We start from the raw sequence: 20822 nt of genomic DNA on the forward strand, positions 1-20822 counted from the left end.
TCTTAAGTCTGTATCAGTTGAACTATAACATGCAATGTTACAAAGTCAGAATTTTGATGGACTTAGGGATGTAAAGATATTCATATGGAAATTTATAAATTTACTACTTTTGAGCTGACAACTTTGAGCTACTAATTTTTAATTTGATTTTTTAAATAAAATTAATTTTATAATTTAGTTTTCTGTGAGACTTGATACTTGCCTTTCCAGCTACACTGCTTTGCACTGAGCAATTAATGTTAAGAATGACTCAAAAATTTAATCGCAAAGAATAATGGTCTTTAAACTCCTATAAAGCCCCTCCTACTGATTTTTTTTCCTTTTCCCTTTCATGCATGGGTGCTATTACATGTCAGTTTAAGAGTTCTGCAACATTTTTGATCATTTGTCCACTTTATAAGTAAATTTAATTTTAAATCTTTTAAGGGATATGCCTTGAATTATATCCTGCTAGTAGGACTGACACAAAAACTGGTAGTGCTGAAAAATATTCAAAAATATGTAGCTTTTTTAAAAGATCAAGTTGAATTGCAATGTATAACATAAGCAACTGTTGTATAGTAGTGCATTTGCAGGTGTTGACAAAAGCAAAGGGGCAGGGCACTCCTGAAAATAAAGTTGATGTTCCTAAGTAATTCAGGCTTACTGCATTTGCTAGCCCCAGCTTTTTCTTTTCTTTTTTTTTTAGTCACTGTTTTGTACAATACTTCACTGGCAGCTTATCTTCATATAATGCCACTGTAAATGGTCTTCTAGTAAAATCCATTAATAATACCTTGGATTTGTATTCTTTCTGCTTTCCTTCAGGAGTGATGTGCAATAGTGATTGTCCTGGTTTCGGCACGATAGTGATGCTTGTTAATTTTACTAGAAGTCATACCTCTGTAGTGTCTAGTTACCTTCTCTTTCCCTTTATAAGTGTGTGATGGCACCTTTGATAGGAATATCAGTTCTTTGTCCAGTTTACTGTCTTTTTCATCTTCAGAGCTATGTATTGACCCTAGATCCAATATTAAAAATTAAAATTATTTCCTTTTACAGTAAATAAGTCACACTGCGCTATACAATACAGAATCATATATTCTAACAGAAATTATGTAGCTAACTTGTAAAATTTCACAAGAAAGGTCTTGTAGTAATAATTTACAGGTTATTATCGTTACATCTCACGAAGGCAAGAATTTAATTGATCGTGTGATTTGGGACTTCTAACATCTGCCTGAAAATGAGTCAAGTTTGGAAAGTTAGTAAAAAAGCTGTTTGGAGTACAGGTCAGAACAATATTTCATGCTTAATAAAAAACTTCATATAATTTAGGGTTGTAACAAGCATGTATTTTAAGGCTTGTCTGTATGTGGTCATCACATTGTAATTTTTTTCATCTACTTTGTGCTAACAGTGTTAAATCTAGAAAAAAATTTCTGGAGATCATAAAGTAGGATATTTCCACAAGTCTTTAAAAGAACACTTAAACCTATACTGTAATAGTAACAAGTTAACATTCAATTTGGTAAAGCTTTTAGTATCAGAAAAGTTTTTAAGCTCCAATATGAATGTCTGAGTGTAAAAAAAGCGGTTTAAGGTAGTTAAGGTTTAAGGAAGGCAACTGTAAGAATACACTGATGGACAGAAAGTTAACAAATTGTGCTTGGATAACATGTATATGTTGCTGCTAGAACTGTCATCTCCTAGTTTCTTGTTAAATCTGTAATTTGTGATACGAAATACTCACTGTCCTGCATATACAGGAGTAATGCAGTAACTGGATTTGTTTGGCTGAGGTCTATAATAAAAAAATCGGTCTGAATTTACTTTTTGCATCTTAAAAGTTTCAGGTCAGTAAAACTGTTTAAAATTCATAGTACAATAAATTTTCTGGCAAACTCAAATTTGTTCTACTGTTTCAGAAACATTTAGTCAGTTTAGTCTGGCTTTTTAGTCTAGTTTTTTAGTCTGGCTGGATCACCAAATATGTAGAACTTGTTGTGGTAAGAGTGCGTTACCTTACTAGGACAGCTTGTTTTCCAGATAAAATTACAATTTAGTAACTCCAGCATAAAACCTGAGATCTGGAATGTTACACTGTCAGAATGTTGTTGTTAGCTTGACTTTGTAGCTGGGACAGAACTTTTCAAACTCTACTGGTGATCTCTTATTTCTTCTTTCTAATTTTTCTAGACTGCCGAATATGTCCCAGAAAAAGTGAAGAAAGCTGAAAAGAAACTAGAAGAAAATCCATATGACCTTGACGCTTGGAGCATTCTCATTCGAGAGGCACAGGTTTAGTGACATAGGATTACATTTCCTTATCTATGGTCCACTCACACTATTTGGTTCTGGAGTAAAATCAGCATATTCATTTACATAAATCATAATATTGTAAATGCTGTTTTGATTTTCAATTTTTAGAATCAACCTATAGACAAAGCACGGAAGACCTATGAACGCCTTGTTGCCCAGTTCCCCAGTTCTGGCAGATTCTGGAAACTGTACATTGAAGCAGAGGTTAATATTTTTACATTTTTTTCTTATATAACATTTAATAGGAGTTTAAGTTTATACTTTCATAAGCGTAAGTAAGATAGGCACATAATATCTAGGGAAAAAGGGATTTTAAATATGCCTTGCCTTTATTTTGTAAAATAGGTACAAAGGAGTGATTAAAATGAATTCTAAAGTATTGGGTCTTTTATGAGTTGATGATTGTTGCATTATGGAATTGCAACAACATTAAAACCGTTTCAATGGTATTGGAGTGCTTTAGCCTTTTATTTACTTGTCGTGTCAATTTATTGCCTCCCGTGTCATTTATTTAGAGGACTTTTTTTTTATTTATATGTACAAACTTATTTGAATAACTTTCTGTGAATGTTTGGATCTTCTAATTTTTTTGCTTTCTTAGGGAATTGAATGCTTCTGTGAACAGTGGTTTCAGGGAGGGTGTGGGATGGAGGCTGATTTCTGGAATGAAAATGCTGGGAAAATGCATTAGCACAACTCATTAGCTTCTAAAAATCCCAACAAAAATTGTGATTGTTTACATAACTATATAAAACTTCCCACTAAGTGCATTGATCATTTAAACAGTCTTTAATGACACGCCATGAAATGCACTGTATAATCGGAATTTTTTTTTTCTGTAGCTGATATTTAATACTAATACACATGCTTTTTGTGGGCATCTTCTAGCTGCACATTTTTCTTAAGAAACAGATCTTCTACATGCTAAACTAAAGGGGTGGGGACCTGTGTTCTGTATATGAGAAGCGAGATAGCTAATTTTTTTTCCATTTATGTGAAATTTTCTAAGCAGCAATCTGAGTGGCAAAACTGCATTGTATAGTTATCATATCTTATTTTACATTAAATTACATATCCAAATGTGTTCTGGCAGTAAATTTTGAAGATTATTAAATAAAATTGGCGTCATGAGAATCTTAACAGAAATTTTTATATTGCAGTTTATGGTAAGATGTTAAAAGTGCAAAATAGTCCAACCTAAATTTAATATTACCTAATTAAATATCGTAGAATTCTCACTATTTTGCTTCTAATAGTTTGTAGTAGTGGTTGGAATGTCGGTGATTGGACATATTTGGGAGATATTGAATGCACTAACACATACAGATGTATGTTTTTCCTTTTGGGACCCTGCAGCCAAATCCATTCGCCTTTTGTACCCTGCAATGTTTGCTACAGGATCTAGTCTTTAGAATCTACTCTAGTTTGATGATTACATTAAGTTATCTGATATCTGTGCTTATTTAAAGCCTTTATCTTTCCCATGCCTCAAATTTAAAGTTGAATAAGACCACCTCAGAAAGGCTGTACTACATTGTAGCTCTTTCAGCAGAAAGTACTATTATCAGTGTATAGCTTCTTGTCTGAGGCTTCTTGTCTTGAACCATGTTCAGAGATGAATTGACAGACATTACCTCCCTTAACTGATACCTTTTAATTAATTTATAATCTAGCAGTATTTAGAAACATTAACAGTGGCAAAGCTTTAAACAGTCTAGGGTATAATTTTTTACGTGCTTCTTCAAGGAAGGAAGATCAGCTTCTACCCAGCAGGTATGGTAACCGGGTAACACAAGGTAAATTTGAGAAGGAAAGAATTGGCATAAAGATCTCTAGCTCCTCTGTGTGTGTGTGTGTGTGTCTGCCTATAACTACACTTCAAACGTAAGAGAAATGGAATATATGATTCTGTTATTCAAAACAATGGGAAAATGGCTACACTTGAAAAGGGTTGTATTTGAAAGAAATGCAAGAGATTACTTTTTAGAAATTTATCTCTCATCTTAACAGGCAGATTTTTAAAATCCCAGTTATAACTTAAATTTTCAACTTTTCTTTCTTGGTTCCAGTAACTTCTCTGAAAACTCACATAGTGACTGATTTAACTTAAAAGCAACATGCTTATCTCTGCCTTTTTTTAGTATATGTAACCATTTGTAGCTAGAAGCTGAAATAACTTTTTATTTCCAAATTCCTCTCTAAAAATACATATATACACACACTTGGGCACTGTTGTCAGTGTTGTTTTAAGTTGCATACATATGTACAGTCCCATCTGAGAGTAAAGTAAAAGTGAAATGTTTTCTTAAATGGTCTTTTAACAGCATGGTTGAATATAAATTAAGACTTCAATTAATTTTTGAAGGCTACCTGAGATACTGGAATTGTTTTGAGGCTGCTTTTATTGCAGCCTTAAGATGTACAAGGAATATAGGGAAGATATTTTCCAAAAGCTTTTTTCCTTGGAAATCTTAGTAGTCTCCTCCTGCTAGAAAGTTTGTCTTGATAGATATTTCCAGCCTTGAGTTGGGAAAGTAAACCTGTGGTAAATCTTTGTTTAGGATTGCTTTTGATTCACTTTCACTCCCTCAGTATTTAAATCTGAAAATTGCTAGATCTTCAGTCATCTGTAAGCTGCGTTTTTCCTCATGTCAAAACAAGCATATCACTTTCCTCTTTAACGTGATAACGTTTCCTCTTTGCATCACAGAAGGACAAAAAGGGAGAGGAAAGTGGGGGTTGTTTTCTGGCAGGTTGTCTTTTACTAGAGAATTTTGTCCTCTGAATGACACAAATCTGAGCTGAATATTATTACATAGTGGTGGTCTATTATTGGAAGATGAGCTAGGGTGAAGGTTATGATTATGGCCTTACAAAAAAGGAATTAGCCCTTTAACAGCTGTATTCTTTAAAACATTGTTAGAAATCTTTAAATTTCCCTTTGCCTAACTTGAGGAATGTGTTCTTTTTGGTCACTTCCAATCGTCAAGTAGAAATCATTGTTTATAATCTACATGAACAAAAACTGTTTCCTTGCATATGCCAGTTCATTTTGTAATGTAAAACTTCTAAGTGCAGGCCTTACTGCTGTGATTACCTCTTGTTTTTATGACAGTGTTTGTTCAGCTTACTGACTGTTTTCCTTTTTGTGTATGACTTTGTTCCCTAGTGGAATATAGTGTAAAGCAGTGCTCAGCACTTAGTGGATCATCTGACTTGTTGCTATTGATATACAGACTATGCTGAAGTAACTGAGTACTTCACGTTTCCATTTTATGTGCCAAGCACCGATTTACATGCTCTGGTCTCTGTTATGACTGGTTATGACTGGTAGTCAGTAGAACATGGAGATTAACTGGGAAGAGCATGCCTTGACAGTTTGTTAATGGGAACTCCACTATTAAAGTTTGAATTGGTCAAAATGTTTTGATTCTCACACTGGTTCTTATTTCTTCTGACATTCAAAGAAGCAGTTGCAGGACATAGAAATAAAAGAATTGGATGAAACAACTCCCAGCTCACAAAGTTTTTGGGTCATAGCATTTGAATGCTTGAGACTTGTGAGAATAGAGTTCCGTTTGGTGAATTTGACAGACTATGTAGTCTACTTTTGGTACGTATTTTAGCAAGTAAAATAGTTAACTTGCTATTCTGCATCTACTAAAATTTAGGAAGTTGTACAGTAATGCCACTCTTTTTATTCAGACTCTTTGTTTTCTCTAGTTGCTTAAAGCATATTTTTCTCTTGATACCTTTCCCATAAAAATCTACTTCCAGAAAACTTGAATCAATTCACGTGTCAGTGCCTCTTTCACAGTTTTAAAAAGGAGCATGTAAGTCTCAGTCCCACATGTGCCATAATGTTAAATTCATAGATCACATGATCTGGATTCTAGCCTACTCTGCTGATTTGCTGTGTCTTCTTGGGTAAGTTATTTAAACTGTTTTGCCATTATTAAAACAGATACGTACCTACCTCACAGGGTTGTTGTGAGGCTCACTTTAGTGATTAAAGTGCTTTTGGCATCTGGCTAAAAGGTGCTACAGAAATGTAAAAATAAATTCTGATGTAATACACCCTATGATCCCATAGACCCAGCTGTCTATTACTATTTTCTTTGTCTCTTTGACTGTTTGAATCATCTTTTAGATACAGAAAGACTTGATACTGCTTTTCATGCACTTGAAAGAACTTTTACTTTACCAGTGTTGTAAATATTTCAGTAGTTCTGAAGCAAGCATTTGAAGTTGTCACCTTTTTCTCTGCTAGTTTTCTTTGAGAAATCACCAGGTTGAAAATCCTCTTAAGCACACTTATTAAACTATGTTCATGTATTTGCAACATTTTTTTTAATGATCTGAAGAATTTTTAGTTCCAGTTGCTCTAAGTTGAAACTTTAATCTGTAATTGTCCTGAATGTTTCAGGCCAGTTCACACCACACCTTTTTACCTTTTTCGTTGTTGAGTATAATATTACGTTATATCCTGGTCACATTGAACTGTTGTTAGTAGGGGTTGAAAGGTTGCCATAATTAAAGATTTAAAAATCATAAGCACAAGACAGTTGTGACAAATACCCCAAGTCTAGAAACAATAAATACAAAGCTAGTAACATGTGTGTAAAGTGTTTGGCTGTTAATATGTATTTTTCGTCTTGCGAATTTTGCAAGTAAGACTCCTGTGTTACTGCTTGTTCTAAAGAAATGAAACTAGATATATTTGTTCAGATAACTTCTATTTGATATGAACACTTTGAATTTTAGATGTCTCAGTAACAAACCAGATGCTGTATGAGGATTCAGAGGGTGGGACCAAAGCTTAGGGTTGATTGTTTTGCATTTCATCATATGCAATACATCAGTATCTTTAATTCATGTAATTCACACTGGTGTGGATACTAGTCAGAATGTATCATTTAACGTTCTTGTATATGAAAAATGTAAATAAAACCATTTAGAAAAATGATTGTTTTTGTTTAAAATGTTTGTGTTTCTTCAAAGCATTTTCTTCCCCTGTTTTACTTTAATCTGGTTCTGAGTTCAGAAAAAAATTGTTATACATACCACCAAAATTCTTCTGCTGGGGAAAAGTGGGAACTGACTTCTGTCAGGATGAAGTTGGAGTGATCAGAAGTCAAAGTAGAATAGACTTCTTGGCTGAGATTCTGGTTAGTGGTACTTTCAACTGAAAATATTGTATATATCACTAGCTGATCTTTGTTAATTTCTTAATGAAAGACATACCCATTATAATCCATGCCCACCCTGCTAGTCTACCACATTTCTTATAGTAAACTTCTGCTTTTGAGAAACTGCTGTACAGGTGCTCTGTACAAACATCCATATTGCACATTCTTGACTACCTCAGTCTGAGATTTTAATCTTTTTTACAACTGTATTATTTATGATCTTTTCTTACTCATGTGTGGACTTGTTCCATTCCTGTTAATAAATGTTGTTCTGTCTGTGTGATTATTGTAGATTTGCACTAGAAAGTGAATGCAACTTCTTTCCTGTCTTTTCTACTCAATATGTAAATACAGGCCATGTACATCTTGCATAGTTGCCATGGTCCTACAAGTTGTATAATATCAGAAAGTTATCCACATAATTGACATTTGTAGTTTCAGAAGATGCGCGGTACAACACTAGTGGGTTTCTTTATAATTCTATTTTCTGTATTTGATCATAAAAAATACCATGGGAAAGTGTTAGGAATTTTAATTTTTGAAGTTGAAGTGATGCCTAATGAAGAGATTACTATGGACCCTCTTCTATAGTGTGTTGCTGTTTTCACATGAATAAACATGACCTACTTCCTGTTCTGTTGTATTCTTTCCATGTGGGGTGACAGAAACATCCCTATTAGAAGTGTTAGTTACATAAAACTCTTGTTCACAACACTTTTGAAGTCTTGCTTTCAGATGTAACGAGAACAGTGAAAACTTTTCTCATTGTGTGCTTTCTTTTGTTGAAGTCATTTGCTGATCCTTCTGTTTATGATTTGAGGGGGAAATATGTGTGTTAGGTCAGGCACAAACTTGAGCTTCTTTCTCATGTCTGAACCTGAAAGAACCAGAAGTAAAAATATAGAGCTTTCTTGTGTACCCTGTATTAGCTCATTAGACAGATTGGTTATCTTCATCTGCATGGGTGAGGGAACTATAATCATAATTTCTCATTCATTTCTACATCTCTTCCAGCTTCCAGTTGTCAGCTGGTTGAGTTCCCTGATGCTCTTTGTTCCATTTTTGAGAAGCCTGGTGGCTGAGAGAACACTTTCTGTTAAACCTTACCTATTAGTGCTACTACATAAAATAATGTTTGATTTTATTTGCTGCAGAGTTTCTTTGCAGACTATGAAAAGGCTTTGAGTCACTGCTGTGATGAAATACAGTGGCTTCTTTTAGCTAGGAACTTCTGTGAAGGCAAGCCATTCATTCCGGCACTCCTGTGTCCTGTTAGTACAAATGTTCTTCATTTAAGTGTCCATTGTTTTTTCCCCTTGTTAGGGTACACTTTTTTTTACTGATGGCTTCAATGTGACGGGTGTTCTACATTCAGTAACAATTTTGGACTTCTGCAGTGAAGTGTTGTGTACCTAATACCGTAAGCTTTGACATTTTTCCTTTCTTACATAAAACAATTCAAAAGTGAGAAGAAATTATATGCATTGGTGCATAACTGTACCATGGCACAGACGGCATTCACATTTTTTTGTGGCATGTTGTATACATGCAGTTAACTACACATGAGAAGATTTTACGGTGATTGGAATCTGATCTGTCCTGGGGTTTAATTAGTTTTGTAGTGACAAATGTTCATAGTGTAGAAGCATGGGAGCATTTCCAGAGTTCACTGGAACTGTGGCATCAGAAATGTTTCAGTTTAAGGATAGGCATTATAAGTAGAAAGGCATTCTTTTTAAATTTAGTTTGTGGACAGTTTTTAGTAATACTGCTATAGAGTGGAGTCCTATTGCATCTTGAGACAAGACTGTTTAACAGAACTCACTTCTAACCTGAAGTGTAAGCATTTCGTCTGGCTCTGGATCTGTTCCCTTAGAAGCAGATTGTACTAAGCCATGTGACGGGGTCCATGTACTAATCTTAGTTTTAACATGTTCCAGTGAGCATACATTGCTGATCTATTAGTAGATCCTGTCACCAAAGGTCTTGTAGACTGACTGCTGGGCTAAAGTTTTTCCGAGCTTTAATATCTTCAACTTTCTCCAAAAGGAGGAGAGCTGGGATTGTTGGTATGCTGAGGAAGCTTGGTAACTGTACTCATACTTTCACGCTCACTCTGTGTTTCAGCAAAACAGGAGCTCATGCATATATCTAAATTGCATAGGCTTTATCATTGTTAATTCGAACTGTTCCTCTGAATCAACTAATTTGAAAAGTTAAGTAGTGTGATGGAGGGTCAACTGTCTAACCTCACTTGATTCCTGTAATATAACTATGCAAGACTTAGACTTTCTAATGAGGGCAGCTTACTCTCTCCAGTTCCCCATGGTTTGCGTTAGTGCATGAAATGGAGAATAAGAAAGAACCAGTGTGAAACTGAAAAGAGAAGTGACTGTACACCCCATGGCCATAGCTGAACAAACTCTTACTATAAACAGTCTGGTATTTCCATACTGGTTTATGTGAGAATGAATATCGAATAAATTTTAAAAAATACTTTGCAAGTCATGCATTTGGACTAGAAAGATAACTTGCAAAGTGATGCCTAGTTGTTTGATCTAGTATTTTCTATGTCCAGACTAAAGCAAAGCCAAAAACTTCCGTCAGATATCATCTCTCCTGGAAATACAGATTTTTTCAAACACTGATCTTACTGTTTAAGCAAAATAAAAATAAACTCTCTACTCAGAGGTTAAAATGGGTTAGATTTACAAAAATGAGGCAGCAGGTATGTAGTTATGTATGGGCTGTCCTGCAGATAAAACAGACGTGGTGAAGTTAGCATGTGAACTGACTTCATCGTGCTCGGTGGAACTACATTTATACATTAAACTAAGTATGTTTAAGATGTTCATAGTGTGACCAAATAGGAAAAAGGGCAACTCAGTTACAGCTGGGTCTTTGTTTTGTTTCCCTTAGGAAAGGGGAAGATGCCTTGGCAAAGAATAAAAAGTTGCAAGGGCCTTCCCCACTACCCCCCCCTCCCCAACATCTTCCGTGTGTTTCTCCTGCTTGGAGAATTAAAATGTATAACACTGTTGGCTCTGGTTGGTGGCATTTTATAGAGTATGTATGGATGCTGGTACAACTTCCAGATAAGTTCTCTCTTAATTTAGGAGCTGGTTTAACGTGTTTTCAAAATAGTTTCAAATTGGAATTTGAACTATGAAGTGATTTATCCTATTTTAATACTGATACCATTCATCTCAAATCTGCTTTCAGGCTATATGAAGGGGAGGAAACGAATGTTGTATTTGACTTCTGTCAAATTCTGCATCCCTGCAGTTTCTGTTAAGGGCTTGTTTCCCAATATATACACGTGTATGTATTACTTAGGCAAGTGCTAGATCAGAAGTAAAAAAAAAAAAGTGTACTCAGTATTTCCGGAGTTAGAAAGGAAAGTAAAGCAACAATCACATGCACTATTTAAAATTCACTGACAAAGTTTTGATTATTTTAGGTTTTATGGTTAAATGAAAACATGCTATAGGTTCCATGCCTGTGGATTCCTCAGGAATCTCTCAAACTATATATGTATACATGTTCATTGATGTGTATATACATGTTTATGTAATAAGGTCACACAGCATAATTAATGTTCTTTTAAAATCATACTAAATAGAAATCTGAGTGTATGAAAGTTATCAGTGCAAATTGTGTACAGATAATTTACTTAGATTATTTAGAAGTTTATAGGTACTCATAACTTAAATAATTTGTGCATAATCTTGAAGTGGAATATGTTTAGAATAACAACGAATGGAATTATATTATATACAGCTTCAGTCGGAGCGCAAAAACATGACTTGATGTAATGTGTAAATGATGGGAAAACCAGCTAGATTTCCTGCTTTACTTTTGTTGTCTTGAACCCAGTATTGGCCTGCCTTCTCTCCATTCCTCCCTATCCATCAAAAGATTATTTTTGTATGTTTTCCTGGGCAGAATTAGAAGTGTATTTGCTGTAAGAATTGTGGACTCTATCAGGTATTCCTATGGGCCGTATCTTTCAGTGTGCCCTTGCAGTTCATCTTTCCGATGACAAGGAGATCCCAGGAGTCCTTACCAAGAAGCTGTCTTTGGACGGTTCAGACATGTTCTTTGAATTTAAGAAGCATGATTCTACTTAACCATTTTTGATGGGGCAGAAAGCGGGGGTGGGGGGGAGATTCCCTAGTAATGAAATAATATTTGTAACTTTTTTCTGCCTTTCTGTAACTTTCCTGATTTTGTTTAAAAACAAAAAAAAAATCCAAAACTAATCCCATGACAAATCTTTTTACATCCTAATTATTGCAGAAGAAACTTGGTGCTCTTAATGTCTCTTAGTTATGCTTATGGAACTGCATGGCTGCTGGTGAGATTGTAATGGTATTGCGTTTGTAAAGCACATAAACACATTTAGCAGCCTATGATATGCAGTATGTTGTGGGAATAGATCTGAATTGAGCTTCATTTAATCTTTCCCTGAAGTTTGGTTTAGTTAATCTGTACAGTTTACTCTTTTGTACTTTATCACAGATGCTTAGAAGATAAAATTGTAATTACATTGTATCATGCAGGAGCTTGAGGTCTAAGAAGCCCTCTCATTGATGTTACTATTGTGGAGAATAGAATGATGGTAGTTTAATACCTGTAGGCTTTCATCTACTTAAAGGTGTTACGCACTTTTACTAATACGCAATTAATTTAAAGTGAAGATAAGCGACTGAATAAGTTTACAGAAAATTGCTTTTGTAACACATCTTGCTGGTGGAAGTTTAGCTTGCAGCTTTCTTTCCCTCGGCCATGTCAATTGACCCCTCTCCCCAGATTTTCCATAGATGTTGTAGTAATCAATAGTTTTAGTACAAGCAGTATGCTTTGAAAGTCTACCTGCGTAACCTGATAGTGCTGATGAGTTCATACATGAAGAAACATTTCCTTCATACTAAATTAGAATGGCAAGCCTTACACCAAGAGCCTTAGTCTAGCAGTTTTAATTTCACTAGGGGAATTTCATCATTCTAGTACTGACTGACTGTGGCTTTGGGAATTGTAAATTCTGTCTAATTGTAAAATTGTGCTAGAAATGCTTACTCTGTGGTAATGATGATCATTATATAAAAAGTAACTGAAAGAAAGTACAGTTCATTTATAATGAAGAATGTAAAGTTTCAAATGGACTGGTCTTAAATAGACTGGGATGAATCTTAAAAAGGATAAATAGGTGCCCCTGACACCCCTACTAGCTACTTTAACCTACTAGAAAACCTACTAGGTTTTCTTTATAAAAATGCACTCTAAAATAGTCCCCAAGGCACGACTTTTTGGTTGCAAGTCACCTGAAAAAATGCTGTGGATGCAAGCTAAAATGTTTAATACGGAGCAGTGTCCCCAGCCCTACCCCACTCCCTAAAAAAAGGAATTGCTGCCCTGGTAAGTGTATGTTACTTGCCCATTATTGTTGCCCGGTAGCTAGCATTCCTGAGGGAAATGTTATCAATATATTCGTATCATTCTGCACAGTAGTACTTGAGCAGGATGGGCAGTATAAATAGTTGTTTAAAACCTCAGAATATTCCATGGTATTTGCCCTTGATAAAATCTCAGTGCTGGTAAGCCTGAGCAGGAAACTCTACAATTTACTGTTAAAGGATAAAAGTTTAATTTATCCACATAAAATGTGACTAAACATAATTCAGGCTTTTTTTTTTTGTAAATTCAATTTAAGACTGATATTTAAAAATTATATTCCACATGCTTTTTTGTGTGTTAAAGATGAGTATTATAAGAGAAGTACTATGGAATTTTAAAATGAGCTGACAGACTTTTAATTCAGCAGAATTTTCTGGCACTAAGCAGATGGAGGTAAGTTTCTCTTTTCATAATGCCACAAAGTTTCTACTGTTCTTGCTACTAGTTTTAGCTGTTAAAAAAAAAATTACTATTGCGTAAGAAATCTCACCTATTCACAAAAAAAAGGCACAGAGTTAGATGTTACATGTTTGTCATTTTTACTGACATTCCTAAAATTTAGTTTCACCTCCAGAAAAGTTTTGTGATTTTTTTTTTCTTTTCCATTTGCAGAAATTGTTAAAATAAGGTCAATCTGTGGGCTTTTAAAATTTACTAATGAGAAAAATACAGGTATTTCTAAATAATTAAATATGATAATTCTTGTTGATCTTTGGTCTGAATCAAATGGCGACACTGCACTGATGAGGTGTTATCATTAGCTTTCATGACAGACTTGCAGTGATCTGTGATTTCTGCAAAAGCTCAAACATTTTTCATTGCTCTTAGAGTGTACTTTTGTGCCTCCAACACATAGAAATCTTGACCAACTGTTAAGTTGCACTAACTACTTGAATTCGGTAGTATTATCTGTTTTGCCTTTTTCCCAGGCTGGCAGAGTTGCTAAAAACTGTCTGGACTACGATCTTTTTCACCTGTGTGAGCAGAGTTTTCTGCTACGATCTATATTCGAGGTCAGTTCTCTGCCCAAGCACTGGCTGATTCAGTGAATCACAGAGATTTTGTAGTGATGCTTCACCATGTTGCTAAGTCTTCAGACTGGACTTCTAAGCACGCTGCGTCGCCATGATGACATACACCAAAAACGAGTCAAGCACCCGTCGTCTTCCAACGCTAGGCTAAAGTTTGAATGCGGGGAAATTCACCCATTTTCTTTAGAACCTTGTCTGCTTTGCTGTGAGCTGCATCTCCTCAATTTAGGTAGTTTACCTTATGGTGTGATATCAGTTCTCTCTTTAATGCTTGGCCAAATATTTTCTGCCAGTGATAGAGATTATCAGTAAAACTGCTGTGTTAGTTACATGTTGCTTTTACAGATGGTGGTTTGGTATTGTGTGCTTGGTGTCTTTACATCAAACCAAGTACTGCTCTTGGCATCCTACCTTAAAGCAGCCAAATATAACAAAGAAGAACTATCTTAGTATTTCTGAGATCCCTTGTGTGCTTCTGTGCAAATCAGGTGCAAGAAATCAGCTGAGAGCCTGCGTAATATTTTTTAATGCAATGCTTGAAACTGGCAGGCATTTTGCAACATTCTTTAATACAAATGCTATCTGAAAGTATTTTGTATTTTTCTGTCCAGTGTTTGTCTACATAACAATGCATCTGTCCTAGCAGTTAAAAGTAAAGTCCTCATAGTCCGAATCAAATAATTTCCTGTCGTCCATCTACTGAAGAAGCTCTATTTTACAGAAAATTTTAGAACACTTTAGTTGGGGTTTCTGAATCATCAGTTATAGCAGAAAAGCCACAAAATGCCGAGTTTGAAGGGTAGGGGGAAGAAGTATCAAACTGACTGGATCTCCGCTGTCTCAAACAGCAGTTTCCTAGAATAGTCTAATTCTACATGGACACCACTTGTTCGTGTCAGGGTGTAGAAGCAAACTCATTTTTCACTGTGAAAAGCAACAAAGAAATGAGATTATTAGTATCAAACAGTGCTTTACTGAAAAGAAACTAATTATTCAGAGTGCTCTCTAGCAAAGGAGGCAGAACTACCAGCTGTATTTATTTGTTCTGTACTGGTGTACGTAAAAGTAGCAATTCCACTTCTGGTCAGTAACCAGGGTTTTCCTTCTAACTTATGGGTCAAGGCTGACCTTTCTTCTGCAAGTCTAGGGGTTTACCTGTGCCAGTGTCCTTTCGTTACTCCAAAATCAGAGTCTTTAGCTTAAATACTTGACCCTAACTTCTGGTATTTCTTCTCTATATGCTGAGATGGGGAGAGGTGGGAGGAAACTGGGATGTCAGTTGTATTCCATCTCTCTTTTGCTAGGCTGCTTAGGCTGTGAGTTTCTGTATTGCTTTTATGATGGGCTTTCACATTTCATCTTTCTCACAAGACATGAAATAAACTGTAAATGCACCTACCTAGCTGCATGTGAAATGAATGTTAGCACGTGACATCTTTTTGTATTGAAATCAGAAGTCAGAGCAGCTCTTCTCTCTGCTAATCCGACATCGATGAATTTAAAATAGGAACTACGTAATGAACTTGTGAAGACAATTGTCTTTACAAGTCTTCTGTCTTACAAAAAGTACAGCTGACTTAAATGGGTTTTTAATCTTATAATTCTAATTGCATGGAGTGTTTAAAAGAAAAACAACCACAAACCAACCTCACGTAAGGTGTAAGTAATTTTGAGTTGACCTGCAAAATTAAAGGCAGTGTAGAGCTAATCCCCCTCTCCCTTCAGTAGAAATGTCACCTACATAGCTTTCATTTCTAAAGCATGGGAATGTGTAGTTTGTATTTTTATTTTCCAACTTCAGTGCATCTCTGTGTAGCCAATTATTCAAGTGTAAGGGAGCTTAATAAGTTATCTAAGCACTAATACCAACTCATATAGATTTAAAAGTACCTGTATGTATATTTTTGTCTTTATCCTGTTTTATGAATAGTGGGGCTATTCCCATAGATGGAAGCCCGGCAGGCTTAGCCTGCCTTTAGGTTAAGCCTTAGCTTAACCTTTGAAAGCATCAAGCTGAAGTTTAAAAGGGAGGGAGAAGGGGAATCCACTTTGAAAATGGTACTTGTACAGTGTTTAAGTGGGGAAAGCAGTATAGCATTTAAATTTTCTAGAAACCTGTTTTTTAATGTACTAAGCGGTCTCATTAGCTGGGATAGTAATTACACTCGAATTCAAGTATTCTGGAAACAGAGGTCCCAGAATAGTTGTGCAGAGTCTGTCTGCTTAAATGTTTTTGGATCAAGTCTTTAACCAAAAAGATTTGCATTGTTCATGTGGTTTCGGATTAGGCTGTTTGTGATCAGTCCAAACTTGGTAACTAGATATTGAGAAGACCCTGCAGTAAAACTCATATGTTGAAGGAAATTATTAATTCTTACTACTGAATGCTACTTTTATAGTGAATTTTGTTTCCTCTTCATTGCCAAAAGACAGATATCTGGATGTTTAATTCTGTAATCATCTTTCAAAATACAATCTTTCCTTTTTTAACATTATGGATGAGACTTTTCAGTAACTGATTAAGAATATGCGTTCTCAGTAGAGAATTTCCTTGATTTCTGACAGATATATGAAGGATTTTTGATTAGGGCGGCTGCCTGTATTAGAAAAATACGTTAATTCCCTGAACTTGAGCTGGAATATCTCATTGCTGTAGAACAAAAACATCTCAGTCATTAGGTTAATCTTACATTTCTGAGGCAGATTATTTTCCCAGTTTAGCAAATGACTGACATAATAAATGTTTCTTCATGATTTTGTAGGAAATCCATGGCAAAGCCAGGACCCACATCCTTTCCTTATAAGATTATGCAATGCAGTTCAAGTGCACTTGGTTTGGGTTTAGTAAGGTTTGTTTTGTATACAGTGTACATCCTGTCAACTGCAAATTGATGCTGTGATGCAGTTGCAGAGAATTACTTGTGCCTGAGCATTATTCTCCACTATTAACTAGTTAGATTTCTGATTCTTGTTTTCCTGTGATGAGACAACTGTCTTCTGTGGTCAAACATTAAAGCCCATAGGCACCTTTCGAGGCTGATCTAATGGTTTTGAGAACCATTTTTTGGGCCATTTTTGCAAGAAATTATTGGAAAATTGCTTTTTACATTCCAGCCGTGGAGACAAAAATTTAAGAACAATTTGTCCTCTGCTGACAGGCCAAGCTAGTCTTGTGCTAATATTGTAACAGTAAGAAGATTATGCTGTATGATACAACTACATTTTCTAGTGCCATTTTTTACTCTTTGAGCAACTTGTGTTGCTTTTTCTCAGGATAATTGCTTGTTTGGCTGTCTTTATTTTGGAGAGAGCTTTTATTAGACCAGGTCCACTCTAGAAAATGGAAGGAGTTAATGCATGGTCTGTGAATGGATTTGACCACTCAAAAGGGCAGAAGTTCTTTTTGGTCCTAAGATTTCTTCATTTGGACTATTAGACCTTTTTGCTAAGTCAGTGTGGAAACTGTTTAAGGGACCTTTGCTGCCTTCTAGATGTATTGCTTTTTCTTTAAAATAGGTTTTATAGGATCCCTTTAAAAAGTAAGATCTCTCTGAAATTGTAGCTTGTTCAGGTGTATTATTAACACATAATTTTGGTGAATGAATGGAGAATTCTTAAAACGTTCATACAAAAATAATGATAATAATTATTATTATTATTTGATAACTTTATTCTACAAAAATAAATTTTCTGAAAAATCATAATTCACAGTATGAAACAATTACGGTTATCAAACTTATCCTTTTCTGCACTTTTACGCAAGCATATTTGAAAAGAATATATCAAAACTGTAGGCACGCAATGAGTGTCGTGGGAAGTCATCAAACTATAAATCTACTGAGGAACTTAACACCCCCTAAAAAGTCCCGTTTTCCTCAGCTATATCATCAAATTACATAGAAAATCATCACTTCCTTAAAAATTTTGTTTCTTACTTCCTCTGAGATATTTTGAGGGTACCAAAATCAAAGGAGAAATGATTTTTTTCATGAGCTGTATGTTACTGTAATGAACACTGATATCTGATAAAAGTCAAAAGCAACTAGATGAGATTTTAAATTAAGGGTCTTAAGTTAGATCTTAGAGCATTTCAGGGTGCGAGATCTGTGTAATGAAACAATTGGCTTTTATTTTTTCTAGGTAGTGATACCTCACATACCCATTATAATATGCAATCTGTTGCAGCGGTCTGATCCCTGCCTTGTGTTTAAGGTCCTAGTGTTGGCAAGGAGTTTTTAGCTTGGGTTACGGGGTTAGTGCCTCGCTAGTGATGATGGCAGACTGCAACATATCTGTGCTCCTCAGTTTGGCAGCCTTGTGTAAAATACTGGCGCCTATTATCTTAATAAACTAGCTGAAAAAAGCATTAGAGGTGTGCGTATGTCCAATTCCATTATCCCTGTTGAGGGACTGTTTGCTTATGATACGTGGTTGAGGTAGACAACTGGTATAATTTATCTGAGTTTACAAATTGGGGATTGGTAGCCCAATGAGATGGGCCAAATACCTTGCTTTTATGCTTCCGTCTTAATTTAACTTTTTAACTTCAATGATCCGGCCAACAAATACGACAGCAAGTCTTTAATTGCACTTTGTCATGTTAAGATTATCTTGCAATCCACGGTGCTGTATGTGCTTTTGATTCCTACAAATTTGTTCCTCTGAGAGTTAAACCAATATAAAATTAATTCTAGGCGAAAAAGCACTGCTTCTTTGTGAAATGGCTTACTTCCTAATGACTGCAAAGGATATCAGTAGATCTGTTAATGTTAGCCATCTGAAAACACTTTTTAAAACTTGCCACTGCTTCTGTGAAATACAAAGGCATTGAGAAACAGGAATGAGAAGCGGAAGTGAACTGAAGTACGTAGGAAGAACCAAAATGCAGGAAGTCGGGAAGGAAGCAAGGTAGTTTGCAGGAGTGTGAATGTGGGGTGATGTTTTCTGCAGTGGCTTAAAGTGAGTGTGAAGTTGAAGAGGAAACTACAAGCCACAGGGCATATTGAAAATTGACTTTTTATTAAAATGAGATTTGCAGACAAATTGAGAGTCTAGGTATGAAGTTGAATCTGGCTAGGGAGGAGTGGAAAATAGAAGGATGCTTAGCATTTGTAAATGACTGCATGCAGCTAATATTACATTAAATTTTATAATGGGCAAATTGCCTAAATAAAAAAGGTAATGATTTTCCTGATTTGGAGAAGATATTAAAGAATGAGTACCACAGATAAAGATGTGTCGTACAGTAAAACACAATAAATACCGAAGGTGCAAAGAACACTGGATTGTCTCCCATTATTTGGAAAAATGATTGGAGTAGTAGCTCGTACTTCCCAATTATGAGCATAAAGCTAGATGCTGTTACAGAAAATATGCTTGCACATGGCAAGACCTAAACACCTAGAACAAGTTCTTGTTTTCTTGAAGTTTTCTTGAGCAAGGAGTATGAAAGACATCTTCCTGATGTTAGGTAGCAGGTCTTGGTGCTTTTAGACGTGCATGTCGGTAGGAGTTTTACAGGCACATTGTAGAACGTAGAAGGTGAAGTGGATGGTGCAGTTCAGGTGAAATCGGTGGGTAAGGACCGGTATCTCAGAATGACTGTGTGAAGCTGTTAGATGCAAAAAGTGAGCAAAAGATAATGTGGGAGCAAAACTGACTAAACAGGAAGGAATGGATTAAAATTTCTATTAAAATTTTTTTTAAAGTAACTAGTAATAATGTAGTCCTGTCTTTCTCTAACCAGGAAATACTAGTTGCCATCTACTAAAGGTGGTATGACCACAAACAGAAGGTGCTTATTAAAGAGGCCTTATGGTCTATAGATTTTTAAATTGGCATGCAAGAACTGCTTACACTAAGTAAAGAGCAGAAATATGAAAAGTGATTTGTGCGAGAAAGCGTCACTGTTGATTATATACCTAATATCAAATGCTGTTGGGGACAGTTGTCTTAAAACATTTGTGGAGGAAACTTAATCATTTTGCATGGAAGAGTTTGAGGAAATAGAACAAGGAAGAAAAGCAAGCAGTACTGCTGCTTTATATGAGCTATATGTATGTGAGCTCTACCCATACAGCAAAGAACAGTCAGTACGGTAGACTGAGGCAGGACTCGCAGGTAAAGAAAACTTAGAGATGCAGCAACTCTCTCCTTCACCCCCGATTTCGAGGCAGCTTTTAGATGTCAGATCCATAGGGCAGTGAAGGAACAAGGTAACAGAAGTTGTCTATCTTTTTTTTTTTTAAGAGCATGGAGTGTGCTTTTCATCATGACTTGAAAAGGGCTGTTTCTGCAGCTTTACCTGAATTATACTAATCCACAAGAGATATTTGCAATAATGGGACTCAGTTTGTCAGGAAGAAAAATTGCAGCGCAAGTAATAACATGAGGTGGGTTTGGTGTTTAAACATAACCGCAAATCTGAAATTTTAAAAGTGTGTTCTGGAAAGGAAGTAAAATGTACAAACAAGCAAAATGAGAAAAGATAGCAGAATTAAATAGATGGGAAGAAAGGGGAAATGAGCTTGAGAAATCTTCATTTTTATAATCCAGATTGAAAACAAAGGGAAGAAAATAGATATGTGACATCAGAAAGAAATGAGATAGTGAGTGAATCAGTGATTGCAATTCAGTACCATTCTCAACTAGAAAAATCGTTTAACAGTTTTGTCACCACAAAACTTTTCTTTAAGGCTGCCTATAAGGAAATATTGCTCTGTTCAGCCTCTGGCTAGTCTCTTGGTAGTGGTGCCTGGAATTTATGCTTGCTTTTCAAAGTATTAACATGTATAAAATGCCTCACTGCAGGACCAAGAGGCCAGCATTTTCTGTGAGGGAGTAG

General features: G+C 35.6%; 1 protein-coding gene across 1 annotated transcript in view; it reads left to right on the top strand.

The window, feature by feature from the left end:
- CSTF3 (cleavage stimulation factor subunit 3) overlaps window positions 1–20822 on the top strand; it is a 53478-nt gene that overhangs the window by 8456 nt on the left and 24200 nt on the right. Inside the window, exons 2-3 of the mRNA XM_075163232.1 lie at window positions 2179–2280; window positions 2410–2505. Of these exons, the coding sequence (XP_075019333.1) occupies window positions 2179–2280; window positions 2410–2505 (198 nt within the window). The remainder of the gene's footprint in view (window positions 1–2178; window positions 2281–2409; window positions 2506–20822) is intronic.

Source organism: Calonectris borealis, chromosome 14, assembly GCF_964195595.1.
Source record: "Calonectris borealis chromosome 14, bCalBor7.hap1.2, whole genome shotgun sequence".
Lineage (NCBI taxonomy): Eukaryota > Metazoa > Chordata > Aves > Procellariiformes > Procellariidae > Calonectris > Calonectris borealis.